General features: G+C 36.4%; 2 protein-coding genes across 2 annotated transcripts; both read right to left on the bottom strand.

The window, feature by feature from the left end:
• Positions 1-2,749: 2,749 nt before the first annotated feature.
• LOC120144502 (abscisic acid receptor PYL2-like) lies at positions 2,750-3,388 on the bottom strand. The gene has a single exon (XM_039158541.1). The coding sequence runs from the start codon at positions 3,357-3,359 to the stop codon at positions 2,796-2,798; it is 564 nt and encodes a 187-aa protein (XP_039014472.1). The 5' UTR covers positions 3,360-3,388; the 3' UTR covers positions 2,750-2,795.
• Positions 3,389-4,537: 1,149 nt separating this feature from the next.
• On the bottom strand, positions 4,538-24,032 carry LOC120144809 (protein REVERSION-TO-ETHYLENE SENSITIVITY1-like). Its single transcript, XM_039158771.1, has 4 exons — positions 23,946-24,032; positions 22,807-23,222; positions 22,501-22,693; positions 4,538-5,009 (listed from the first exon to the last, which is right to left on the bottom strand). The coding sequence occupies exons 2-4, from the start codon at positions 23,113-23,115 to the stop codon at positions 4,780-4,782; spliced, it is 732 nt and encodes a 243-aa protein (XP_039014702.1). The 5' UTR covers positions 23,116-23,222; positions 23,946-24,032; the 3' UTR covers positions 4,538-4,779.
• Between the last annotated feature and the right edge of the window lie 525 nt (positions 24,033-24,557).

The raw sequence follows: 24,557 nt of genomic DNA, 5'->3' as shown, positions 1-24,557 counted from the left end.
ACTCACTGTTTGGCAATCTATAACCGAAGACGGCGATACCTGGTCATCGTATTTGCATTCCTTGCGGCTGGCTTCCAGACCTCGACAGTGCCGTGAGTGAACATGAACGAGAAACCCCAGATAGAATAAACTGATTGAGAGAGCGAATATAATAAGTGTCAATAAAAAGGCTAGGGGCAATCTACATTAAATGGTCATTATTGTTTGAGTAAATTTTATTTTTCTACTAATGTTTTGAAACTGACAATTTAATCATTAACATTATTGATTTATAACAAATCGGTTCATAATTAACAATCTCTATTGAGCGTGACATAATACAAATATGGTGCATTAATCCCTCTAATCTGTCACTGTTTTTTCACGCAATATAGCCTCGTACACTGATTGGTCGTGAATGATTTTTTTACTGATACTCCAACCCTTCACTACAACAGATGATCCTTGTTTTTGCAGTAATTAATATAATCGTTACCCTTTTTACTGAGAAAAATCTCCAACTCAGTCACCTCAAACTTATCTGTCTTTGGGTATGCGAAATCACAATATTGTCTTCCCCTATTAGCTTAAAGATTATGGTGACGACATTTTTGCTAAGAAAGTAATTGACAGAAATTCATTGAACGAAAAGAAATTTTCTCACGTTAAAATAGAGAAATTTTATCCATGTAATAGGTGGAGTGATTTAATTGAGTTCTCATCAACAATTTAATAAATTCATGAAAAAAAAACACCATTAGAGAAAAATAATATTATCAGAGAACAATTTCTTTGGAGCATCAAATGTTTTAAATTTTTCTATGAAATTTAGTAAGCAAGTTTCTTGTCCAACATAGCTTACAAATTTTTTTCTTTAAATTGTTCCCAACCCATCTTATACAAGTATCACCAAACAGGGATTGAATCATTAGGCTTCACATGAAGAAGGGAAGAGATAATGGACAATACAATACTTTATTAGTCCAAGGCCCAATTACTACAAAATAAGCCTATTTGATTAAGGTGGAGCGGCCAACAAATAATAACCTGCTAGCCGACCCGCATGATCAACACATGCAATCTTGTGTGATAAGTTAATTTATTATTCTTCTGTGTATTATTTTTGGGGGCAAATAAAGAAAAAGGAAGAAAAGATAAGCTTATATATATCCACTCCTTTTCTAGAGTTTCCCTTATCAAATTAAAGGGATATGATCACGGAGAAGAAAGGGTTAGGGATTTCATATCTGGAATACAATCACAAGCATTATTTGTGGTATTGACACACGTATATGAATAGTTGTAATTGGGTAAGATTGTGGTTTGAGAAAAAAGAAAATCATCACATGTCCCTTCGAGTTCGCTCAAATCTTTGCAGGCAGGAAAGTTGATATATATGACTTTCTTCTCTATGACATTGGAACCACACGACCATGTGTTCTTTACCTTTCTCTTCTTTAAACCCATGACCCATGATCTTCAAGATTTTCTATCATTTTCAAGAAAAACCAGCACATGATTCATTGGTTTTAGTGTATACAACCAATTACAGCTACATGTTATTTGAAATCAAAGTGTGTGATAATTTTTTTATTAGTATGCGGTCAAGGTGTTATCCGTTTGATTTCGCAATGAATGCTTAAATATTTATACAACATCGTACTCCAACTCAAAACCTTTACAAATAACAATCATCCCTTAAATCAATATATTTTTATATATTTGAAAGACCATATCTTACGTAATAAAAAAATTTCAAATAAAACAATGAACAACTTGTTTTCTTCTTACAAGTTGAAACCCCTCCCTCTAACCTCATGAGTTATTTAACAATTATTTAAATTGTTAATCGAATCTCCTATAGAGTTGTAAAGAACTTGATATTATATGTTTAATTGATGTTAGCTTTAAATTTGATCCATGGACAAAACATGTATCATCCCTCCCTTCATGAATATATAGTTAACTTATAAATGGTGATAACTTGTTTTAATATCTGAAAATTTGACTTCGTATGTCATTTTCATTTTATTAAAATATGAAAAACATGAAAGAAAATGTATTTAATTAAAAAAAAGTTATTAATGAAAGTGTATAAAAATTATAAAATAAAAAAATGTTTTCATATTTGAAAAAATAATAAATAATAAAATATAGTTTTAATTGAATGAATTGGCATTACTTTAAATTCACATAAACATTAAAACATATTTTGAAAAAAAATGATTAAATATCAAATCTATGACATATTGACATTGATTCAATTTTATATAACATTTTTACTTTATTTTTATATATCTATTATAAGAAATAGAATGTGTTTTTCTATTTTATCTCAAGCTCTTCAAATAAGCTTTGGCCCGTCTCAAATCCATATTAGGGTATATTAAAGGAAGAATTATATATCCCTTAATATACAACATGTCTGCCAAAGTAGATAATACATAATATATAGTTGAAATCGTCAACCCATTTTATTATCAAAGTATTATAAATATGAGATAGAGCTAATGAAAATGTAATTAGAATAGACTCTCATACACCAATATTATTTTTATTATATAATTTTGAGGACGAAATTTCATCTTTTCTTCTCGATTAATTATAACAAAAATGAAAGATGAATGGCTTCTTTAACAGATTATTATAGATATTAAAACAAAACGCCACGATAATATAGCTCAAATATTCATCTCCCAACAGAAACTGTGATATACAAACCAATCCCCAGTAATAATCAAATAACAAAAAACAAATCCAACTTCTGAAAATCATCGTTTCCAAAGAGAATCTTACCCATCATCTATATCTAATAATCAATCATGTCCATGAAGAGAAGCCATTGCAATAGCTGCAAGCTTCTGCAGATTCAACTTGACAACAGTGTCCACAAACATCTTTGTATCTTCCCCAGTGTTCCCTTCTGGTATATCCACTATATAAGACTCCAAAACAATGGTGTACGCTTTCCCTTCTTTATGGAACTCATTCACCGAGGTGACCGACCTGTAGTTCCTCAGCCTGTGCTCGCCTCCCACCACCCGAAAGCTTAATATGTGCTTTTCGTCGTCCAGAATCTCGAGCCTCTCGGTGCTCGTCGACGCGGGGAGGCCCGAGATGACGGTGACTTCCCTGATGCTACCGACGCCGCCGTCGCCGCACATGTTGCAGCTCTTGATGAAGTGCTTGTATTTCTGGGGCTTTTCGAAGCTCCGGATGAATGGCCACACGGTTCGAACCGGGGCGTCGATGCGTTGCGTTATCAGCGACGTACATGTGTTGGGGATGGGCTCGAATTTGTGGTATGTTTGAATGAGGGGTTTCAGCTCCGAATATTCTTCTTTGGATAGGCCTTGAGGGGGCGTTTCCGTTGAGTCCATGGCTAATGAGTTTATGCAAGGAAAAGAACCAAATGATAAAAGCTTGGAGCATGGGTTAAATGGGTTTATATACACACGCGCGTACTTTTGTATAGCTTAAATTGTGGTCTTGGTCCCATACTATCATTAAATTTATAATTTATCCTATACTTGGCTATTCAAAGTAGTTGATAGTGTGTAGGCTGAGTATTCGATCGAGTCGAGTTAAGCAAAAAAAAGTGAGATAATTGAGTTGATGAGTTATATTTTATAACTCAAACTATATTTAAAATGTGTTCGAGTTGAGTTTCTGAAAGTTGAGTTGCTCGAGTTTTTGTTTAAAATTTAATCTTAAATATTTATATGTTATAATACTAATTTATTCTAATTTGAAAGGTTTTCTATAACTATATACGATTTATATATATTTTTTATATGTGATATATATCATACAGAGTTAAAAAGCTCAACTCAAACTTAAAAATCAATCAATTAATTACTAACAATTTTGAGTTATTCGAGTATTATTGTACAACTTAAACTTTATTTGGATTTTTTTTAATTGAGTCGAGTTTAAAAAATTATGAATTCAGTCGATTTTTTTTTACTTTGAGTGGAATAAAAAAATTCAGTTTTTCAAGTTGATTTTTTGCTTAACCCTAATAATGTGATTTTACTCGGAAAACACAAGCTATAGATCATTATGTTAACAATGATTTTTTGTGTATGAAGTAGTATGTTTAAGATAAAAAAATTATGTTAACATTTTAAGTTAACCAGTGACATTACAAAATCATAGAGTTCGAACAAAGTAGGACCAAAATCAAAGTTTGACCCATATCTTATATGCCCTTTGGGGACATTGGACGAGTAGTGTGAGTTTTGTCCTTTCCTCAAAAAATGTGCTTACTTCTAAATTATACAAGTGGGGGGGGGGGGGGATGCTATATTTGGTAAGGACTTTGTCTTTAGCTTCCTTGAGATTGTATTCATTGTGATTGGGGTTTTGCTCTTTTGGAAAGATGACAAAAAAAATGGATTAGTCAATACCTCACTAATATTATATAATTTTTTTAATAATATAGAAATTACATCGTAATATTTATTTAAAAATTTTATTAATCGATTAATATTATACATCTTACAAACTCAACTGAAGCACATATATCCACGAGTGTTTACATATATAATAAACTTGTGATTACCAGTTAAATGATAGGAACATGCTGGGGGTGGGGAGTTGTTGTGGTCCACTGTTTTAAAGGCAAAATATACTGCAGATTCGAGGATTTCATGTGACAAATCTAACAAACTTCCCCTCTCCTGTGATCTTTAGCTTTCACCTTATGGATCAGATTAGTCTGCAAAGTTAACATTTTTCAAAAAAAAAAAAAAATTATTGTATCAAGTAACCTTCAACTTTGAACAATAGCTCTAGGCTCTAGCATTCCAAAATGGTTTTGAGACAGAAAGTTGCCAACACAAACCACCCCATAAGGAGCAGAGAGAATGAGAACAGTCCAACCAAGAATGGCCAGCCAACCAATACTAAACCGAGGCAGAGCACCACCATGGAAGGGAGGAAAGATCTTATTATCGACATGTTGTCAACCCAATGACCCTTGAATAGTATTAGGGAAGCCACGGTTAGCATGTTCCAATCCATTGAGCCTGTAGTAACCAATTTTTGGTCCCTACATAGCTTCCATACATTGATGTCCCCCATGCACAACCCATGCCCTGCTCCACAGCACCCCACGCCAACACCACACCTCACCCATGCCCTGCTACATTTACTGCAACATGTCAGCTCCCTTAAATCATGGCACCAAACACATCAACAAGAAGCAACATCAAATTTATATTAGTATTTGTAATGGGTATATAAAAGAACCCAACCAAACTATGTACAGGGAGGGGGAAAAACCGATTAAAAGAAAGCTGTAACAAGAACCCTTTTTTAGTAATCGAAAGCAGAACAGAAAATCAAAAAAAAAACAGATCGAAATCTTCAAGCAAGCAAAGGTATTCTAGCCCTTTTCTTTACATGCTTGTTTATCTGTTAAATTCATGCAATGTAACCAAATATAGTTTAGATTGTAATTTTGTTCTTTATTTTCATGTATTTATACGTTTAAAAATTAATTAAGATAGATAGAGAGTTAGGTTACCTTGCTTTGGTGTTCGTCGGGAAATTGGTGTCATCGGAGAGAGGGTGGCATGGTTTGTTGGTCGGAGCCACCGCGTAAGGTGTTGGTTCGTTGTTTAGTTCTCGATCGAGGGGGGTGGAGTGAGTTGAGATTAGGGGCTGTCTTAGTGGTGTTCCCATACCTTGTAGGTCTCGGTTGAAGTAGAGTGGCCACCCATTAGGGTGGCCGAGGTGGCGCGGGTTTTGGGACTTCAAGGTCCCCAACCGTGAGTGGAAGAGAAGCCAAGGAGATGTGTGTTGTGAGAGGAAGAAGATAAGCAGGGAATGTTAAAGTCTCGCATAAATTGAATCAGGGGAAAAGGAATTGTTTTTGTATCAATTTTGGTTTAATCACACATAGCGTCACTTATCTTCTTGCCATTCTTTATATTGGTCTATAAAAGTTTTAGTTTATTTATGTTTAAGCCACTTCATTATCTCATTTTTTAGATCAGTCACCAAATTTGTGCAGTTAATCACGCTTAGGCCCCTGTACATTTGAGCGTTTCTATAAACTGGTCATTGATTTGTTTGGGCAAAATTACGTTAAACCCCTAATACATTATCGTGTCTCACATTTTAGTTCCCCGGTTTCCTTTGTTCTGTTTATTTCATTTTGGCACTTTAGTTTTATTATCTTTAATTTGGTCACTCGCTATATATATTATTTACTTGTTTTGATTTGTTCCGACTGTTGTTATTATTTTTATTCTGGTCACCTCTTTATTAGTTTTGCTTATTATTTTCATGTTATGATTTATTTCACTTTGCCATATTTATGTTTGTATTTGTCTAGTATTATTTGTATGTAAATTACATATTGTATCAAAAATAAATTTATTTACTAAGTACTTTTAATGCTTGTACACACATGTATGTCATCGTTTCTAATCTTAGCCTATTTATTTATTGATTGGTTATTATTTATTCACTACTTAATTTCACTAGAATATTTTCAAGAACAACGATTTGTAGAATGGGTGTGGAAAGCATCGCTTGGTCGAAGTGATGCAATCCTATACGACGTTCAAACAGAATATGATATAAAAAAAAAAAAAACGCAAATTCTTCCTTTTACGAGCTTATAAAAATTATTTTTATTGTTATTCCTTTTTTTGTTATTTTATTTGATGTTCATATTGTTTAATATTTAAATTTTAATCTTTATTATTATTTCTTCATTAAATCTTAATATGAGTGATGTATGTTTTGGAAAAATAAAATATGATGCATTTTATGTCAATTTTTGATATTATTTTTTATTTAAAGAGAAAATATTCTTTACAAATAAGAAATAGACGAGGTAGCTTTCCCGACGGAGGATTGCAAATCTCGGGATTTCTTGTCGAGAAAAGGGTTTTTTTTTCTTTTATTTTAACTAATATTCAACGAATAGATCTTAGTTGATATATCATTTTTATAATTCTTATTGTATTAATGATCTCTATGTTAATATTAACAATACATGTTTTAGATAAATTAAGTATAATTTATTTTATACTCTTGTCGATATTATTTGGTAGTAATTCAAAGATAGAATATACTTTATAGATGAGAAATAGATGAGATAGCTTTCCCGTTGGAGGATTGCAAATCTTGAGATTTCTTACCAAGTGAAGTATTTCTATTATTTTAACAAATATTCAATAAATAAATCATATTTTTACTTCTGATTCAAACTTTAAATTCTATCATTTACGACGATATATAAGCGACTAAGTACCGATTTTGGGCGTTGTGAGGGGTGTTTATCCTTCCCCACATGTAACCGACTCCCGAACCTGTTTTAAATGAATCTTTGGTAACGTAGATCAAATTTTTGTCTTATAAAACTATTTTTCTTAAAATTGTTTTAAAAGACGTTTTTAGGTATTCGACCTACCTAACCCAAAGGTCGATGGCGACTCATTTTCAATTTAATTTTAATTAATCCATAATCACCAATTTTTTTTATTAAAGTCATAATCGTTTTTAAAATAATATTTAATTGTTTTACCTAAAAATGGTTATGACAGCTTGGCGACTCTGCTGGGGACTACTAGAGAGTCAGGCTGTCGGTCGCTTATATATGGTCGTTATGGTGGAAATTATAAGTTCGAATCTTTAGTAAAACTATGATCTATGTATTGAATTTTTATTTATTATTTTATCTCTTTATTTTTATATACTAACATTTTAATTGTTTTTTTCCAGATATTTCTTAGTTCTCGTTGGGTGTTATTTTTTTTTATTTTCCCTGTTTTTTTTTTAGTCAAAGGTTTGTTTGTTTCTCCTCACACACATCACTTTCATTAGCATAACACGAGCTCTAGACATGAGCTTCGATCCAAATTAGTTAGGGTGTTTGCTTTACTCTCGTAAGAATTTATTCTTCGTATGAGTTTTAGCAAACAACCCATGGGATACATACCTTATACCTTCGTAGGAATTTATTCCTCGTATGGGTATAAGGCAGTGAATCCCCTCGAATTGAACTCGGTCCGTTTGAAACCTGTAATGGGTGAGGATTGAGGGTTTGGTAGCCCAAGGGGGCACCGACATCAAGGACAATTCGAGTCCCTTTTTTCCTGTTAGAGCTGAAACCATGCATATAGTGAACCATAGAACGGTCACACTAGGTAGAGTCATACTGAACCTCTGTCCGTCAATAGGTACCCAAAATAAGCGTACACAATGGAGAAACCCTCTAACCTTTTTATTTTATTTTATTTATTTATTTTTGAGTGTGTAGAATAGATTTATTCTGTTAAAGCATGTGAAATAGAATTTAGGTGCAGTTAGAATTTAATTAATTTAGGAGGGTAGAGAGCATGTTCGGGTAGGACCCTTTTTGAGGAATATTATTCGGGTAGATAATACATAAATAGAATAGATTTATTTCCTGTTTTATATATCTTTTTATGTTAAATTTATACAATTGTTTTGACTAACTGTTTTGTTTGTTTTGTTTATTTTTTCATACTGCATAGACATATCATTAGAAAAGGCGATTGATCTGTGAGTATCGATAAAGTGGAAAGACTTTCACGATGGAAAGGAGTTTCCTAAACAAAGAAGTGAATCCATCAGATGTAAGGAACTGGTCCGAAGCCAAGCAGAAAGAGCAGGGAGATAGTCTATCAGGGAACTACGTGTCAGATCTGTCTGATTATATACCAGCTTCTTTAAAACAGAATGAGCTTCAGGGATTGAAAACAATTTGGGAAAGTTGGAATCTTATTGAGAGGCAAGCTTTTCAGCAGACTTATGGGGATATATTTCATCTGATATACGTGAAGGTAGATCCGGTTCTCATACGAAGCATAATACAGTTTTGGAATCCGGCCTATAGTTGTTTCACATTCAACCGAGAGGACATGACTCCAACCCTCGAGGAATACCAATTTCTGTTGAATTTGCCAAGCGTTAAAGTAGACAAAGTTTACTCCCGATCGATAAAAGGGCCTTCTTTTAAGTCAAAGCTTGCAAAGATCTCGGGCACAAGCGACAAATGGGTAAATGATCGCTTGCAACGCAAGGGAGAAAGTGAGGGAGTGCCGTGGTCTCACTTACAAAAGATAGCTGAAGCACACGTAGATGAAAACGTGCGTAGAGATGTATTTGCTTTGGGTATATATGGTTTGGTAATCTTTCCAAAATGTTTGGGGCTGATCGAGCTAGCAGTAGTCGATTTGGTTGAGAAGTTAGGAAGAGAGGTGAATCCAGTCCATGCGATTCTTGCTGAAACTTTTCGATCTTTGAATATATGTAGAAGGTTAGGGGGAGGTCGTTTTATGGGCTGTGCTCAATTGCTTACTGTGTGGATCAGAAGCCATTTCTGGAAGGAGGAAAAGGTCAACTATAATCGTTTTTTGAAAGATTATTCTCCTGTTGCTGAGTACCTTACGAAGGAGTGGCCTGAAGTATCTCAGAAAGATCAATGGATTGATTTCTTCCGGAATCTACAGAGTCAAAACATAGCATGGCGAACACCGTGGCTGATGCATACACAAATCTTGTTCAAGTGTGGAGATTTGGACTGGATTATATTACTGGGACTATGGGGAGGAGTGGGATACGCTCCTTTGTTGATATTGAGACAGTACGGTGCCCGACAGTTTGTTCCTGTGACTCGTGGGTTGACTGGTGCTGAATTTTATTATAAAGAAGGCAATTATAGAAAGAAAATCAAAGATGTGGCTGATTCCTGGAGGATGACTTTTAGGACTAAAGTAATTGGAGCAGATGTTATCTTGACGCCTGATTATGAAGCCTGGAGAATCAGGAGGGTAAATGATAAGATACGTTTAACATCTGGAGAGGGATCAAGGTCGATAGAAGAACAAATCAGAAATATCCCTTCGAATTTGGAAATCCAAAGAATTGAGTTTGAAATGGAAAAGGCTAAAGATTCCAAGAAAATAGAAGAGATGGAGAGAGAAAACTTCATGTTGACTATCGAGGCTGAATTTCATGCCAGACAGTTTATAATGATGAGAGAACGGAAAGAGGAGGTGGAAGCCGATTTAGAAGATTTAAAAAAGGATTATCAAATGGTACAGCAAGTGAGAAAGAGACTTGGATCCAGAGAATTAGCAGCTGCAAGACGGCGAATCAAAAGTCTGGAAATTGAGAACAAGTGTCAGATCAAGAAGATAGAAGCTGGAAAAGCAAAAGTATGCGAGCTAGAGGCCGATAAAAAGGAATTGATCAAGCAGTATAAAGTTGAGGCTCGTAGAGTTCAAAAACTCCATGAAGAAAAAGAAGTCAGCCTGAAAGAATTAGAAGAAGAAAAGAATCAAGTCCAGGGGTTAAAAACTGAGATGAACAGTATAATTGAGGACTTTGAGGACAAAGATCGAAGAATTTTAGAGCTCGAAGAAGATAGAAAGCGAAAGAAAGAAGAGATGTGGTCTGAGAGACAGGGATGGAATCGAATCCTCGATAGAAAGCAGGCAGAGATTGGATCGTGGATGCAGAGATTCTCTACAAAAAGTCAGCAAGTAGATGAGCTCACGGGGGAAATGGGAGAATTACAGATGAGATTCGAACAGGAGATGAACCAATCTCAAGCTATGAATGATGAGCTCAAAAGTCATGTATCAAACCTTGAGCAATCCCTTCTGCAAGTGCAAGTTCCTCCCGCTTCAGTGGACCTAAGAGTTGCTCTCGAAGAAAACAAATCCTTCCAGAAGGAAATCAGAGAATTGAAAGGTGAACTCCAGAAATGTCGAATTCATATTACCAGTCTAGAAAAAGAAATCAAGCGCATCAATAAAGGATGGGAAAATACATATGAGCATTATCGATCCTTGGTAGAAGAACGCGAGCGCATGATGGGGGAAGCTATTGCTCAAATGGGTGAAGTGGCTCGGTACATGAATGAATTAGCCAATAGAGCGGAGATCATCCAACTGCGCACAAATCCGGTTTCTGAATATACAAGGGAGATCATCGCCATTATGAATGAAATTGTAGAGCTGAGTCTGAGGGCTAGGCCTTATATGTAATAGAACTCCTTTGTAATGAGTGGAACTTTTTATCCAATGAAAGTATTTCCGAATGGTTACTGCTTGGGTCAACGCCTTTTATTTGCATTTCATACTTGCATCATTCATTATGCATAAGTAAATTCATCATTTATAAAGCATCACCAATAAAATGTATCATTTATAGCACATTACCAATAATATACATTCGAATTTAAAAGAACAATAAAATTAATTTCCGAAGGGTTATGTGACAGACGATTCTGGCAAGTAAAAACTCCAATCCTTATCACACGCGAAGTAGAGCCATGGATGCCAAGCTTGATCAATTAAAGAAGGAAATGCAAGAAGATTTACTAAGAATACAACAAGAATGGCAGGCAAAGATGGATCAGTCACAAAAGTCAATTATAGATCAAATCCTGCAAAGCTAGGCTAATATGATGAATGAGATGATGACCAAGATGTCTGGGTTACGTACTGAAACAGTTAAAGAACCAAGCACTGCCCCTGTTGAAGTTTCTAGGCAGGAGTCTACCCCGAGACTAGTTATCTCACCTGAAAAGCTAGTTGAGCATCCTGCAGGGTCTTCAGCGGTAAAGGTTCAAATGGCCACGACTAACCCTCAAAACAGTCCTTATGAGTATATTGATGTAGATCCTGAGGAAATGGAGAAACCTAAAACGGAAGTACCAGAGCATTTAAAGGACTGGTGCAAAGGGTTTTTTAAAGAAATGGGAAAGCAGGGTTCTCAAGACGGAATGAATGCAGAGGAATTGAGTCTTGTGCCAGACCTAGTATTACCACCAAAGTTCAAAATGCCAGAATTTGAAAAGTATGATGGGAAAACTTGTCCTGTTGCTCACTTGACCATGTTTTGTCGAAGAATGACAGGATTTGTGAAGGATGATGGGCTATTAATTCACTGTTTCCAGGCCAGCTTGACGGGGTCAGCTGTCAGATGGTATAACCAATTAACCCGAGCTAAAATAGGGTCTTGGAAGGATTTGGCCAATGCGTTTAAAGAACAATATCAACACGTTACCGATATGATGCCTGATCGTGTTACTCTCCAAAATATGGAGATGAAGCATAATGAGACCTTCCGACAGTACGCTCAGCGCTGGAGGGATATTGCTGCTCAAGTACACCCACCACTTATTGAGAGGGAGTTTATAACCATGTTTATAGATACGTTAAAATCTCCTTATATTGATCATATGTTAGGGGTGGCAACTAAGAGCTTCTCTGATATCGTGATGTGCGGAGAGATGATCGAGAGAGCATTAAAGAAGGGGCAGATTGTCGGTAGCCAAACTCCTGCAAAGAAACCCTATGTGAAAAGGAAAGAAGGAGAGGTGAATAATGTAAATTTCTCTGTGAGTAAGCCGAAGATGGGAAATTCTTCATCCCAAGGAGAGACTAAGCGCGAGCATAACAATGAAAGGATGACGTTCACTCCCATACCGATGACTTACAGTGAGCTCTTCCATGGATTAGTCCAAGCTCACGTAGTGTCACCAAAATTCATTGATCCAATTAAACCACCTTATCCAAAATGGTTCAACGAAAATGAGACATGTGAATATCATGCAAATCTCAAAGGACATAACATTGAAAAGTGTCTCGCTTTCAAAAGAGTGGTTGAAGATCTAATCAAGAGAAAGGTGGTGTCCTTTAATGATTCTGAAGCACCCTGTGTTGCTGCGAACCCGCTTCCAAATCATCAGAATCAGGGAGTAAACGCTATTGAGAAAAATCAGCAAATTAAAAGGAGAATTGAAGAAATAAGAACACCACTGAAATGGGTATATGCTCAAATAAAGGAGAGAGGGTTGTTGAGCCCTAGAAATGAATGCTCAACGGAAAAGACAGAGAACTTTTGTGAATACCATGGTGAAAATGGTCATCAAATTCAGGACTGTCAAGAATTCAGGCAAATAGTCCAAGAATTAATGAACAAGCAGGAGTTGCAGTTCTATGAAGAAATAATGAGTGAGAATGAAAGATATATTTGCGCTTCTGAAGAAAATTCAAGGGAAGCTGAAAAGAATTTAAAAAAGCCTGTCCTGATCATATCGAAACCAAATTACGAGGCCAGCAGTGGAAGTATAACATCTAGGGTGGTGATCAAAACCCCTGCGCCTTTTGCCTACAAGAGTAACAAGAGTGTTCCCTGGGACTATACATGCCAAATTAATACTCCTGAGAGTAAGAAGGAAGAGGTTGCTGAAGTTGGATTTTTCACCAGGAGTGGAAGATGCTATGCTCCTGGAAAGGCTGATAAAGCAAGAGATGTGGTTATTAAAGATCCTGATGATAAATTGAATGAGCCTGTTAAGATTGAGGAGGCTCAGGAATTTTTAAAGTTTCTGAAACACAGCGAGTATAATATTGTGGAACAGCTTCATAAGATCCCAGCGCGGATTTCAATGTTATCTCTACTGTTGCATTCGGAAGTACATCGAAATACTCTGATCAAAGTGCTGAATGAAACTTTTGTAGGGAAGGATATACCAGTGGAACGTGTGGACAGGATGGTAAATCATATTAATGCAGATAATTTTATTTATTTTTATGATGACGAAATACCTGAAGAAGGAAAAGGCAGGGGCAAGGCTTTACACATTACGGCTCATTGCAAAGGAGTCATCGTCTCAGGGGTGTTAATTGACAACGGATCGGCCTTGAATGTTATGCCATTCGCCACTCTAAATAGACTTCCTGTGGATGTATCACAAATGAGGGTTTGTGGCAATGCTGTAAGGGCATTTGATGGGACAGAACGCAAAATAATGGGGAAGATGATTATCCCTATCAGAATTGGCCCTACAACATTTGAAGTAGATTTTGTTGTCATGGATATCCATCCGAGTTATAGTTGCTTGCTGGGGAGACCCTGGATTCACATGGCTGGGGCAGTTCCTTCCTCCCTTCACCAAAAGCTCCGATTCATTGTTGATGGGACTCTGGTGACCATCAAGGCGGAAGAAGACATCATTGGCTCTATCACTACAGATGCACCATATGTAGGGGTAGATGAAAATGCACTAGAGTCCTCTTTCCAGTCCTTGGAATTTGTTAATGCTACTTTTATCTCTGAAGGCAAAAGAATTCCCAGTCCTCATCTTTCAAAAAATACAAAGATGCAATTAAAGGAGACATTAGCTAGAGGAGCAAAGGTAGGGAAAGGCTTGGGAAAGAAACTGCAAGGCATCACTGAAGGGCCGACTCCAGTTCCTAAAAGAAATTATTTTGGTCTCGGATACAAACCAACGTACCATGATAAAGTCAAAGATGCACAAAAGCTTAAAGAAAGGAGGAAGGCAAGAGTAAAGAGAGAAGACCTTGTTTGGGGACCCATGGTCATTCCGCCTCTCTCCAAATCTTTTGTGTCTGGAGGATTTGTGATTGACACGCTGAAACAGTCATGGGATAGTGAAGATATAAAATTTGTTGAAGATTTATTGGGAAGCCTGAGCATCAACGTTATCACAGATGATTCTACTGGAGAATGCTCATTGGCATCAATCCGTCCATGTCCTCCTGGCTATGTTTTGAACAATTACACTGTTGAAGAACTCCCTGTGTTCTATAAGCACTCTTCAAAGTAATGCATAATAACAAATCTGTCTCCTTTTGACCCAAATATAATAGGGCTTTTGTAAAAGACAAATTGTTATTTGTCATTGCTTTAATGAAACAGTGTTCTTCTTTCATTCTAATCTTAGCAAGTATTTTATTCATTTCTTGAGTATTCTTTATTCTTTATTGATAATTATTCTCTTGGTAAATATTAGATAAAATTCTTGTCCACAGCCAAATATACTCCTTTTTGATTCGCAGGTCTTCAGATATCAACTGTTCGAGTAACGGTACTTTTGAACCACAAATTGATTTTGAAAATGACATGTGTCTCAAAGAATCTGAGGGTTATAAAGAAGAAGAGGAATGTGAGTTAAACTCTGAGCTTGTTAGAATGATGGAGCAAGAAGATAGACAAATATTGCCCCACAAAGAGACAACTGAAACAATAAATTTGGGAACAGAAGAGGATATAAAGGAAGTTAAAATTGGTACTTCACTCTCACCAAAAATAAGAGATGGTCTTATAAGCCTTCTTCGGGAATATAGGGATGTGTTTGCTTGGTCTTATCAAGATATGCCGGGGTTGGAGACTGACATTGTGATGCACAAGCTACCAATAAAGCCGGAATACAAGCCTGTTCAGCAAAAACTTCGAAGGATGAGACCAGATATGCTATTAAAAATCAAGGAAGAAGTGAAGAAACAATTCGATGCTGGATTTTTACAAGTGGCCAAGTACCCTGAATGGGTAGCAAACATAGTGCCAGTTCCAAAGAAAGATGGCAAAGTTCGGATGTGTGTTGACTACCGGGATCTCAATCGAGCGAGCCCCAAAGATAATTTTCCACTCCCACATATCGATACTTTGGTTGACAATACGGCTGGTCATGCTCTTTTCTCTTTCATGGATGGTTTCTCAGGTTACAATCAAATCAAGATGGACCCAAAAGACAAGGAAAAGACAACTTTTGTGACAATGTGGGGTACGTTTTGTTACAAGGTGATGCCCTTTGGACTTAAGAACGCCGGGGCAACATATCAAAGAGCCATGGTTACGTTGTTCCACGATATGATGCATAAGGAGATAGAAGTGTACGTGGATGATATGATTGCCAAATCACAAACCGGAGAAGAACATGTAAAAGTCTTAAGGAAGCTATTTTTAAGATTAAGGAAATACCAGCTCAAGCTTAACCCGGCCAAGTGCACATTTGGAGTTACTTCAGGGAAGTTATTGGGATTTGTAGTCAGTGAGAATGGGATAGAAATAGATCCTGGTAAAGTCAAAGCAATTTTGGAATTACCTCCCCCTAGAACGCAAAAGGAAGTACGAGGTTTTCTGGGAAGGTTAAATTATATTGCCAGATTCATCTCTCAGTTGACCGAGAAATGTGATCCAATATTCCGATTACTAAGAAAGCGAAACCCAGGAGAATGGGATGATAGTTGCCAAGAATGCTTCGATAGAATTAAGGGTTACTTAATTAATGCTCCTGTCTTGATGCCACCAATCCCAAACAAACCATTGATTTTATATTTGACTGTCTTTGAGAAGTCAATGGGATGCGTGTTGGCCCAACATGACGAAACTGGAAGAAGAGAACGAGCTATTTACTATCTTAGTAAGAAATTCACTGACTGTGAGACTCGATACTCCTCTATCGAAAAGTTGTGTTGTGCTTTAGTATGGACTACTAAGAGGCTGAGACAGTATTTGTTGTATCATACTACCTGGTTGATATCAAGACTGGATCCGTTAAAGTACTTGATGGAATCAATGGCTCTAACTGGAAGGATGGCGAGATGGCAAATGTTGTTGTCCGAATTTGATATAGTCTACATGAACCAGAAATCAGTTAAAGGAAGTGCTATTGCAGATTTCCTGGCAAGCAGAGCATTAGAAGACTATGAGCCAGTAAAATTTGATTTTCCGAATGAGGACTTGATGAGTATATTTGTTACTGAAGAAGATACTCCGAAAAATGAAGCATGGAAAATGAACTTCGATGGCGCTTCTAATGCTGTGGGACATGGAATTGGGGCAATACTAGTTTCACCTGAGGGAGATCATTATCCTTTTACTAGTAGGCTCGCCTTTGAATGCACTAACAATATGGCAGAATATGAAGCATGTATCTTGGGTATTCAAGCTGCAATTGAGCACAAAGTTAAAAGCCTGGAAGTATTCGGCGATTCTGCTCTGGTTATTTATCAGCTTCGCGGGGAATGGATGACTCGAGACTCCAAGTTGATAGAATACAAGAACTTGGTGATGGAGTTGATCAAAGAGTTTGAAGAAATTTCTTTTACTTATCTTCCTCGTGAAGAAAATCAAATGGCAGATGCCTTGGCTACGTTGGCAGCTATGTTTAAGGCCGATGATCAATCTCGAATGATGCCTATTCGGATGAGTATAAGAGAAATGCCAGCTCATTGTTGCAACATAGAGGAAGAAGAGGATGATAGTCTCCCATGGTATTATGATATTCTCCAGTATGTGAAGTATCGGGCTTACCCAGCGGAGGCAACTGAGAATGATAAACGGACCTTAAGAAGATTAGCAATGGGGTATGTCCTTGATGGAGATATATTGTATAAAAAAGGCAAGGATCAGGTGCTTTTGAGATGTGTGGATAGAATTGAGGCCAAGAAAATACTTGAGGAAGTCCATGAAGGAGTTTGTGGAACACATGCTAATGGATTCACAATGGTTAGGAAAATCATGAGGTTTGGGTACTATTGGTCCACTATGGAAAGGGATTGTATCAGATTTGCTCGAAGATGCCATAAATGCCAGATTCATGATAACCAAATACATGTTCCTCCTTCACCACTCCATGTAATGAACGCACCTTGGCCATTTTCAATGTGGGGCATCGATGTCATTGGGGCAATTTCACCGAAGGCCTCAAATGGACATCGTTTTATCTTAGTGGCTATAGACTACTTCACCAAATGGGTTGAAGCTGCCTCTTATGCTAATGTCACAAAAGGAGCAGTATGCAGATTTCTAAAAAGAGAAATCATTTGTAGATATGGAACACCTGAAAGGATCATCACAGATAATGCATTGAATTTGAACAACGATTTAATGAAGGAAGTTTGCACAAAGTTAAAGATCAAACATCACAATTCGGCTCCTTATCGCCCAAAAATGAATGGGGCAGTAGAGGCAGCGAATAAAAACATCAAGAAGATCATCACAAAAGCAACTGAAACATATAGGGACTGGCATGAAAAATTACCTTTTGCGTTGCTTGCTTATCGCACGTCCGTTCGTACATCTACTGGGGTAACACCATTCTCTTTGGTATATGGGATGGAAGCAGTTTTACCTGTTGAGGTGGAAATACCTTCTTTGAGAGTATTGATGGAGTTGAAACTGGACGAGGCTGATTGGGTACAAAGTAGGTTTGATCAATTAAATTTGATTGAGGAGAAAAGGCTGAGAGCTATCTGCCATGGCCAAATGTACCAGAAAAGGATGATACGAGCATATGACAAGAAAGTCAGACCTCGAGAATTTCGTGAAGGCGATTTGGTACTAAAAAAGATCCTACCTATGCAAAAAGACTTTCGAGGGAAGTGGATGCCGAACTGGGAAGGTCCCTATGTTGTAAAAAAGGCATTCTCAGGAGGAGCTTTGGTGTTAACAGAAATGGATGGAGAAGATTTGCCTAATCCCGTGAATTCAGATTCGGTCAAACGATATTACACTTAAAAAAAAAAGGGAATGAAAAAAATGAAAAATGAAAAAGAAGAAAAAATAAATAAAGGAGGGTTCAAGATGAAAACCCAAAATGGGCATCTTGAAACCAAAGGAGGATTCGAGTTGAAATGGCGGATTCCCTCGGAAGCTTGACAGTTCAGGGAAAGACTTTCATGCTCACACATCTTTTGTACGATCTGAATCTTCGAAACACATGTCAACTTTCAAGAAAGATTTGGAGTGAAGAAGTAAAAGGATTCATCATTTGATATTCACTATATTTGTCCATTGTTCTTCCTTTGTATATACTTGTTTTCTTGTCCCAAAAGATTGTACTTTCTCATTACTTATCTTCAGTGAAATTTTTGAATTTGATTCAATGTCCTCGCATATATTCACCAAATTACTAATCAATAACATCGGTTATTATGCCTTACTCTGAAAAGTGTCAGAGTATGGGGATTTTGAAACAGGTGTTCGCCAGAGAGCACATACAAAGACACGCTCCCATCAATCATTAAACAAATCATTGAGAAAAAAAGAGGGTTTAAATTAAAGAAATCAGTTTCAACATAATCATACTTTTCCCAAGCAAAGAAGTCCCAATTTAAAGGCATGCAACAAGGAAAGGCCATTCTGAATGAATTTTCTCTGAAAAAATCAATCAATGACCAAAGAATCGAAGAGGCAAGATAAACTCTCTCGGGGTAGATCAGAAGGACCCAAGTCAAAGAATATTTAATGAGAGGTCAAGGAAGTAACCAGGCATGGACAAACACATAAATATCGCATATTCCGGTCAAAGAGTATGAGAGATTCCCAATGCCAGGATCGAACTGAGCATAACCCTTTAAACATTCATTTAGATCATTCTTAGAGCATATTGACAGCACGAAATCATGTCATATGACCATTTTTTTAACAGGGTTTTCAAGATCTATTTCATTAGCAAAGCAATGAATCAGTCAACATCAGCTGACCAGATCTCCTCATCACGTAGGAGCAACGTCAACATTAGATAACCAGCCATCCTCATCGCGTAGGAACCAAGTTATCACCCTTCCTAAAGATGGCCAAGAACTCTTCATCACGCATGAGTCGTGTCATCCTTCGACCAGATTTCCTCATCACGTAGGAACCGTGTCACCCTTAGATAACCAGCCGTCCTCATCACGTAGGAACCGTGTTATCACCTTTAGATGGCCAAGAACTCTTCATCATGTATGAGTAATGTCATCCCCTGACCAGAACTCTTCATCACGTATGAGCCGTGTCAACCTCAGATAACCAGCCGTCCCCAGCAGAGTGGAACCATGTTATCATCTTTCCTAAAGATGGCCAAGATTCTCTTCATCGCGGATGAGCAGTGTCGTCTTCAACATCAAACATACCAGATCTCTTCATCACGAAGGAGCAGTGTCACCCTCAGACAATCTGACTTCCTCATCACAAAGGAACAACATCGTAATCGAAAACGACACGATCTAATCATCGCGGATGAGCAGTGTCGTCTTCAGCAACAAATTACCTCCAAAAGAATGTGTCATCAATAAACAACGATTAATCGAAGAAATGAGAGCCGATCAAAGAAGAGCTTGAGACTTGTTGACAATCCAAAAATTGGTATTTTATGTCTTTGCTCTATTCCTGTTCTCACAGCAATGAGCAAAGAGGGGCAGCTGTAGTAACCAATTTTTGGTCCCTACATAGCTTCCATACATTGATGTCCCCCATGCACAACCCATGCCCTGCTCCACAGCACCCCACGCCAACACCACACCTCACCCATGCCCTGCTACATTTACTGCAACATGTCAGCTCCCTTAAATCATGGCACCAAACACATCAACAAGAAGCAACATCAAATTTATATTAGTATTTGTAATGGGTATATAAAAGAACCCAACCAAACTATGTACAGGGAGGGGGAAAAATCGATTAAAAGAAAGCTGTAACAAGAACCCTTTTTAGTAATCGAAAGCAGAACAGAAAATCAAAAAAAAACAGATCGAAATCTTCAAGCAAGCAAAGGTATTCTAGCCCTTTTCTTTACATGCTTGTTTATCTGTTAAATTCATGCAATGTAACCAAATATAGTTTAGATTGTAATTTTGTTCTTTATTTTCATGTATTTATACGTTTAAAAATTAATTAAGATAGATAGAGAGTTAGGTTACCTTGTTTTGGTGTTCGTCGGGAAATTGGTGTCATCGGAGAGAGGGTGGCATGGTTTGTTGGTCGGAGCCACCGCGTAAGGTGTTGGTTCGTTGTTTAGTTCTCGATCGAGGGGGGTGGAGTGAGTTGAGATTAGGGGCTGTCTTAGTGGTGTTCCCATACCTTGTAGGTCTCGGTTGAAGTAGAGTGGCCACCCATTAGGGTGGCCGAGGTGGCGCGGGTTTTGGGACTTCAAGGTCCCCAACCGTGAGTGGAAGAGAAGCCAAGGAGATGTGTGTTGTGAGAGGAAGAAGATAAGCAGGGAATGTTAAAGTCTCGCATAAATTGAATCAGGGGAAAAGGAATTGTTTTTGTATCAATTTTGGTTTAATCACACATAGCGTCACTTATCTTCTTGCCATTCTTTATATTGGTCTATAAAAGTTTTAGTTTATTTATGTTTAAGCCACTTCATTATCTCATTTTTTAGATCAGTCACCAAATTTGTGCAGTTAATCACGCTTAGGCCCCTGTACATTTGAGCGTTTCTATAAACTGGTCATTGATTTGTTTGGGCAAAATTACGTTAAACCCCTAATACATTATCGTGTCTCACATTTTAGTTCCCCGGTTTCCTTTGTTCTGTTTATTTCATTTTTGGCACTTTAGTTTTATTATCTTTAATTTGGTCACTCGCTATATATTATTTACTTGTTTTGATTTATTCCGACTGTTGTTATTATTTTTATTCTGGTCACCTCTTTATTAGTTTTGCTTATTATTTTCATGTTATGATTTATTTCACTTTGCCATATTTATGTTTGTATTTGTCTAGTATTATTTGTATGTAAATTACATATTGTATCAAAAATAAATTTATTTACTAAGTACTTTTAATGCTTGTACACACATGTATGTCATCGTTTCTAATCTTAGCCTATTTATTTATTGATTGGTTATTATTTATTCACTACTTAATTTCACTAGAATATTTTCAAGAACAACGATTTGTAGAATGGGTGTGGAAAGCATCGCTTGGTCGAAGTGATGCAATCCTATACGACGTTCAAACAGAATATGATATAAAAAAAAAAAAAAACGCAAATTCTTCCTTTTACGAGCTTATAAAAATTATTTTTATTGTTATTCCTTTTTTTGTTATTTTATTTGATGTTCATATTGTTTAATATTTAAATTTTAATCTTTATTATTATTTCTTCATTAAATCTTAATATGAGTGATGTATGTTTTGGAAAAATAAAATATGATGCATTTTATGTCAATTTTTGATATTATTTTTTATTTAAAGAGAAAATATTCTTTACAAATAAGAAATAGACGAGGTAGCTTTCCCGACGGAGGATTGCAAATCTCGGATTTCTTGTCGAGAAAAGGGTTTTTTTTCTTTTATTTTAACTAATATTCAACGAATAGATCTTAGTTGATATATCATTTTTATAATTCTTATTGTATTAATGATCTCTATGTTAATATTAACAATACATGTTTTAGATAAATTAAGTATAATTTATTTTATACTCTTGTCGATATTATTTGGTAGTAATTCAAAGATAGAATATACTTTATAGATGAGAAATAGATGAGATAGCTTTCCCGTTGGAGGATTGCAAATCTTGAGATTTCTTACCAAGTGAAGTATTTCTATTATTTTAACAAATATTCAATAAATAAATCATATTTTTACTTCTGATTCAAACTTTAAATTCTATCATTTACGACGATATATAAGCGACTAAGTACCGATTTTGGGCGTTGTGAGGGGTGTTTATCCTTCCCCACATGTAACCGACTCCCGAACCTGTTTTAAATGAATCTTTGGTAACGTAGATCAAATTTTTGTCTTATAAAACTATTTTTCTTAAAATTGTTTTAAAAGACGTTTTTAGGTATTCGACCTACCTAACCCAAAGGTCGATGGCGACTCATTTTCAATTTAATTTTAATTAATCCATAATCACCAATTTTTTTATTAAAGTCATAATCGTTTTTAAAATAATATTTAATTGTTTTATCTAAAAATGGTTATGACAGAGCCGTTGTAGCAGAGTCGGTTGAGACAATTGGCGACGAATGAGTGAGAGTTGCATGTGAAGAGGTTGTAGCTCTTGTGCTCAAAGTAGCGCACACTCGACCGCAACGCATCGTCCCATGTGATCGCTGTCCCGTACTCGGAATGCTGGTAACCTTGCTTGCATGTGTGCCCGGACATGTTCAGAGGAAAGCAACACTGATTCAACAATAAAAGTAGTTAATGACAAAAATTAACTCACAAAACAATCTGTCTTTGTGTGCATCAAGAGACGTAAAAAAGGTTTGACTCGTGTCTGCATAAAACTATACCTTTTCTCTATCAAGTTGAACATATCGAGCTGTGACACCGAAAGAGAATTCATCAACATTCACAAAATTCGATCCTGAAAAGTCGAGAATAGCTCCATCCTCCCTGCAAATGCCAAGATGTCCAATGAAGGGTGCCAACCATGAGACAACAGGGAGAGGAGTCCAAACTAGACAGCAAGGGAACTTTGCATTCCTTGAATCAATTTCATCTAATGGCCACAGTTCATGCTGAATTTTAGAAGTAGAACTCATAAGTTCAACATCATAAGCTTGTTTTAAATCCATTATAGGAAGTCTTCCTCGTGACATACGGATCGTTGAAGTTCTCGATGATGAACTATCACTAATTCACTATTTCAAGTGGCACTCTCAGAAGATGATGGCAACAATCTACTCATACAGATGATAGTATCATTCTACAAAAAGAACCAATGTTACCTTAGAAAGAAGGTCAAAATTAGATATATATGACTATCTCCGAATACATGGAAAAAGCTTTTAATCGAACCCGTTGTTGACGCATATCCAACTCCGGATAACGGGCGCTGAATAACATAGAATCTAAGCATACATATCGAATCTTCGTGTAAACTTACAGTCCATCAATAACCGAAAAACAATCTATAGCCTAAATGAAAATTCATTCAATTCCTAAATTCTGAAATCCTTTCTTTAAAATGATCACCTGGGTTCTGGGAAAATATCAAAGAGCAGAAAGGGGTAAAAACAAACATATCAATATCTACAATTATCCAAATAATATAATCTACTTCATAGCATGCATTCAATTTTCAGTGCATCAGATCCCGTTCCATCAGCCAAAATAATCATATTTAAACACTAAACTGCTCCATTATTATTACAGCAAAATATAGCTTTCTTACTACCACATTCTCTACCTAACATTCATGAATTCAAACTACTCGAAAACACTAATCTAAGTTCAATTCCCATATGTTCAGATTAACTTTTCAGCCCAAACAAGCAAGACCCAGAAAAAAGGAATCATAATGCATTAAAACAAAACAAAATCTTTAAATCTACGTAATGCATATTCAATCTAGAAAAAGAACAGATCGAAACATAAGGGGGAAACTGGAAAATTTGGAGAAATGATGAAAGCTGAGAGTTTCACTAACCTAAAGCTTATTGCTTTGACACAAAAACAAAAACAAAACGGAAAGTTGAACAAAAGGAAATGATAAATGAAGGGAATTCCTTGAGGGATTTGATTGCTGTTGGTGTAGTTCAATTTGGAGAAGCAAGCAAATAAGTGGTTTATATATTGTGAGAGAACTAGAAGAAAATAAATTAGGGGAAAAATCAAAAGAAAAGTAAATAAATAAACAACATTATTACTGAAATACGTTTGCTTGAATTGGAAATGAAAGAAGGTGCATGAACCTGAAGCGTTTCCAGATTTTTTATTACCTGGGGAGGGTGGGACAGTATTTGTTGTATCATACTACCTGGTTGATATCAAGACTGGATCCGTTAAAGTACTTGATGGAATCAATGGCTCTAACTGGAAGGATGGCGAGATGGCAAATGTTGTTGTCCGAATTTGATATAGTCTACATGAACCAGAAATCAGTTAAAGGAAGTGCTATTGCAGATTTCCTGGCAAGCAGAGCATTAGAAGACTATGAGCCAGTAAAATTTGATTTTCCGAATGAGGACTTGATGAGTATATTTGTTACTGAAGAAGATACTCCGAAAAATGAAGCATGGAAAATGAACTTCGATGGCGC

The sequence above is a fragment of the Hibiscus syriacus genome, unplaced genomic scaffold (genome assembly GCF_006381635.1).
Source record: "Hibiscus syriacus cultivar Baekdansim isolate YM2019G1 unplaced genomic scaffold, ASM638163v2 tig00110890_pilon, whole genome shotgun sequence".
In the NCBI taxonomy this organism is placed as follows: Eukaryota; Viridiplantae; Streptophyta; class Magnoliopsida; order Malvales; family Malvaceae; genus Hibiscus; species Hibiscus syriacus.
Note: the sequence above shows the minus strand (reverse complement) of the source record. Positions and strands in the feature narration are given on the sequence as shown.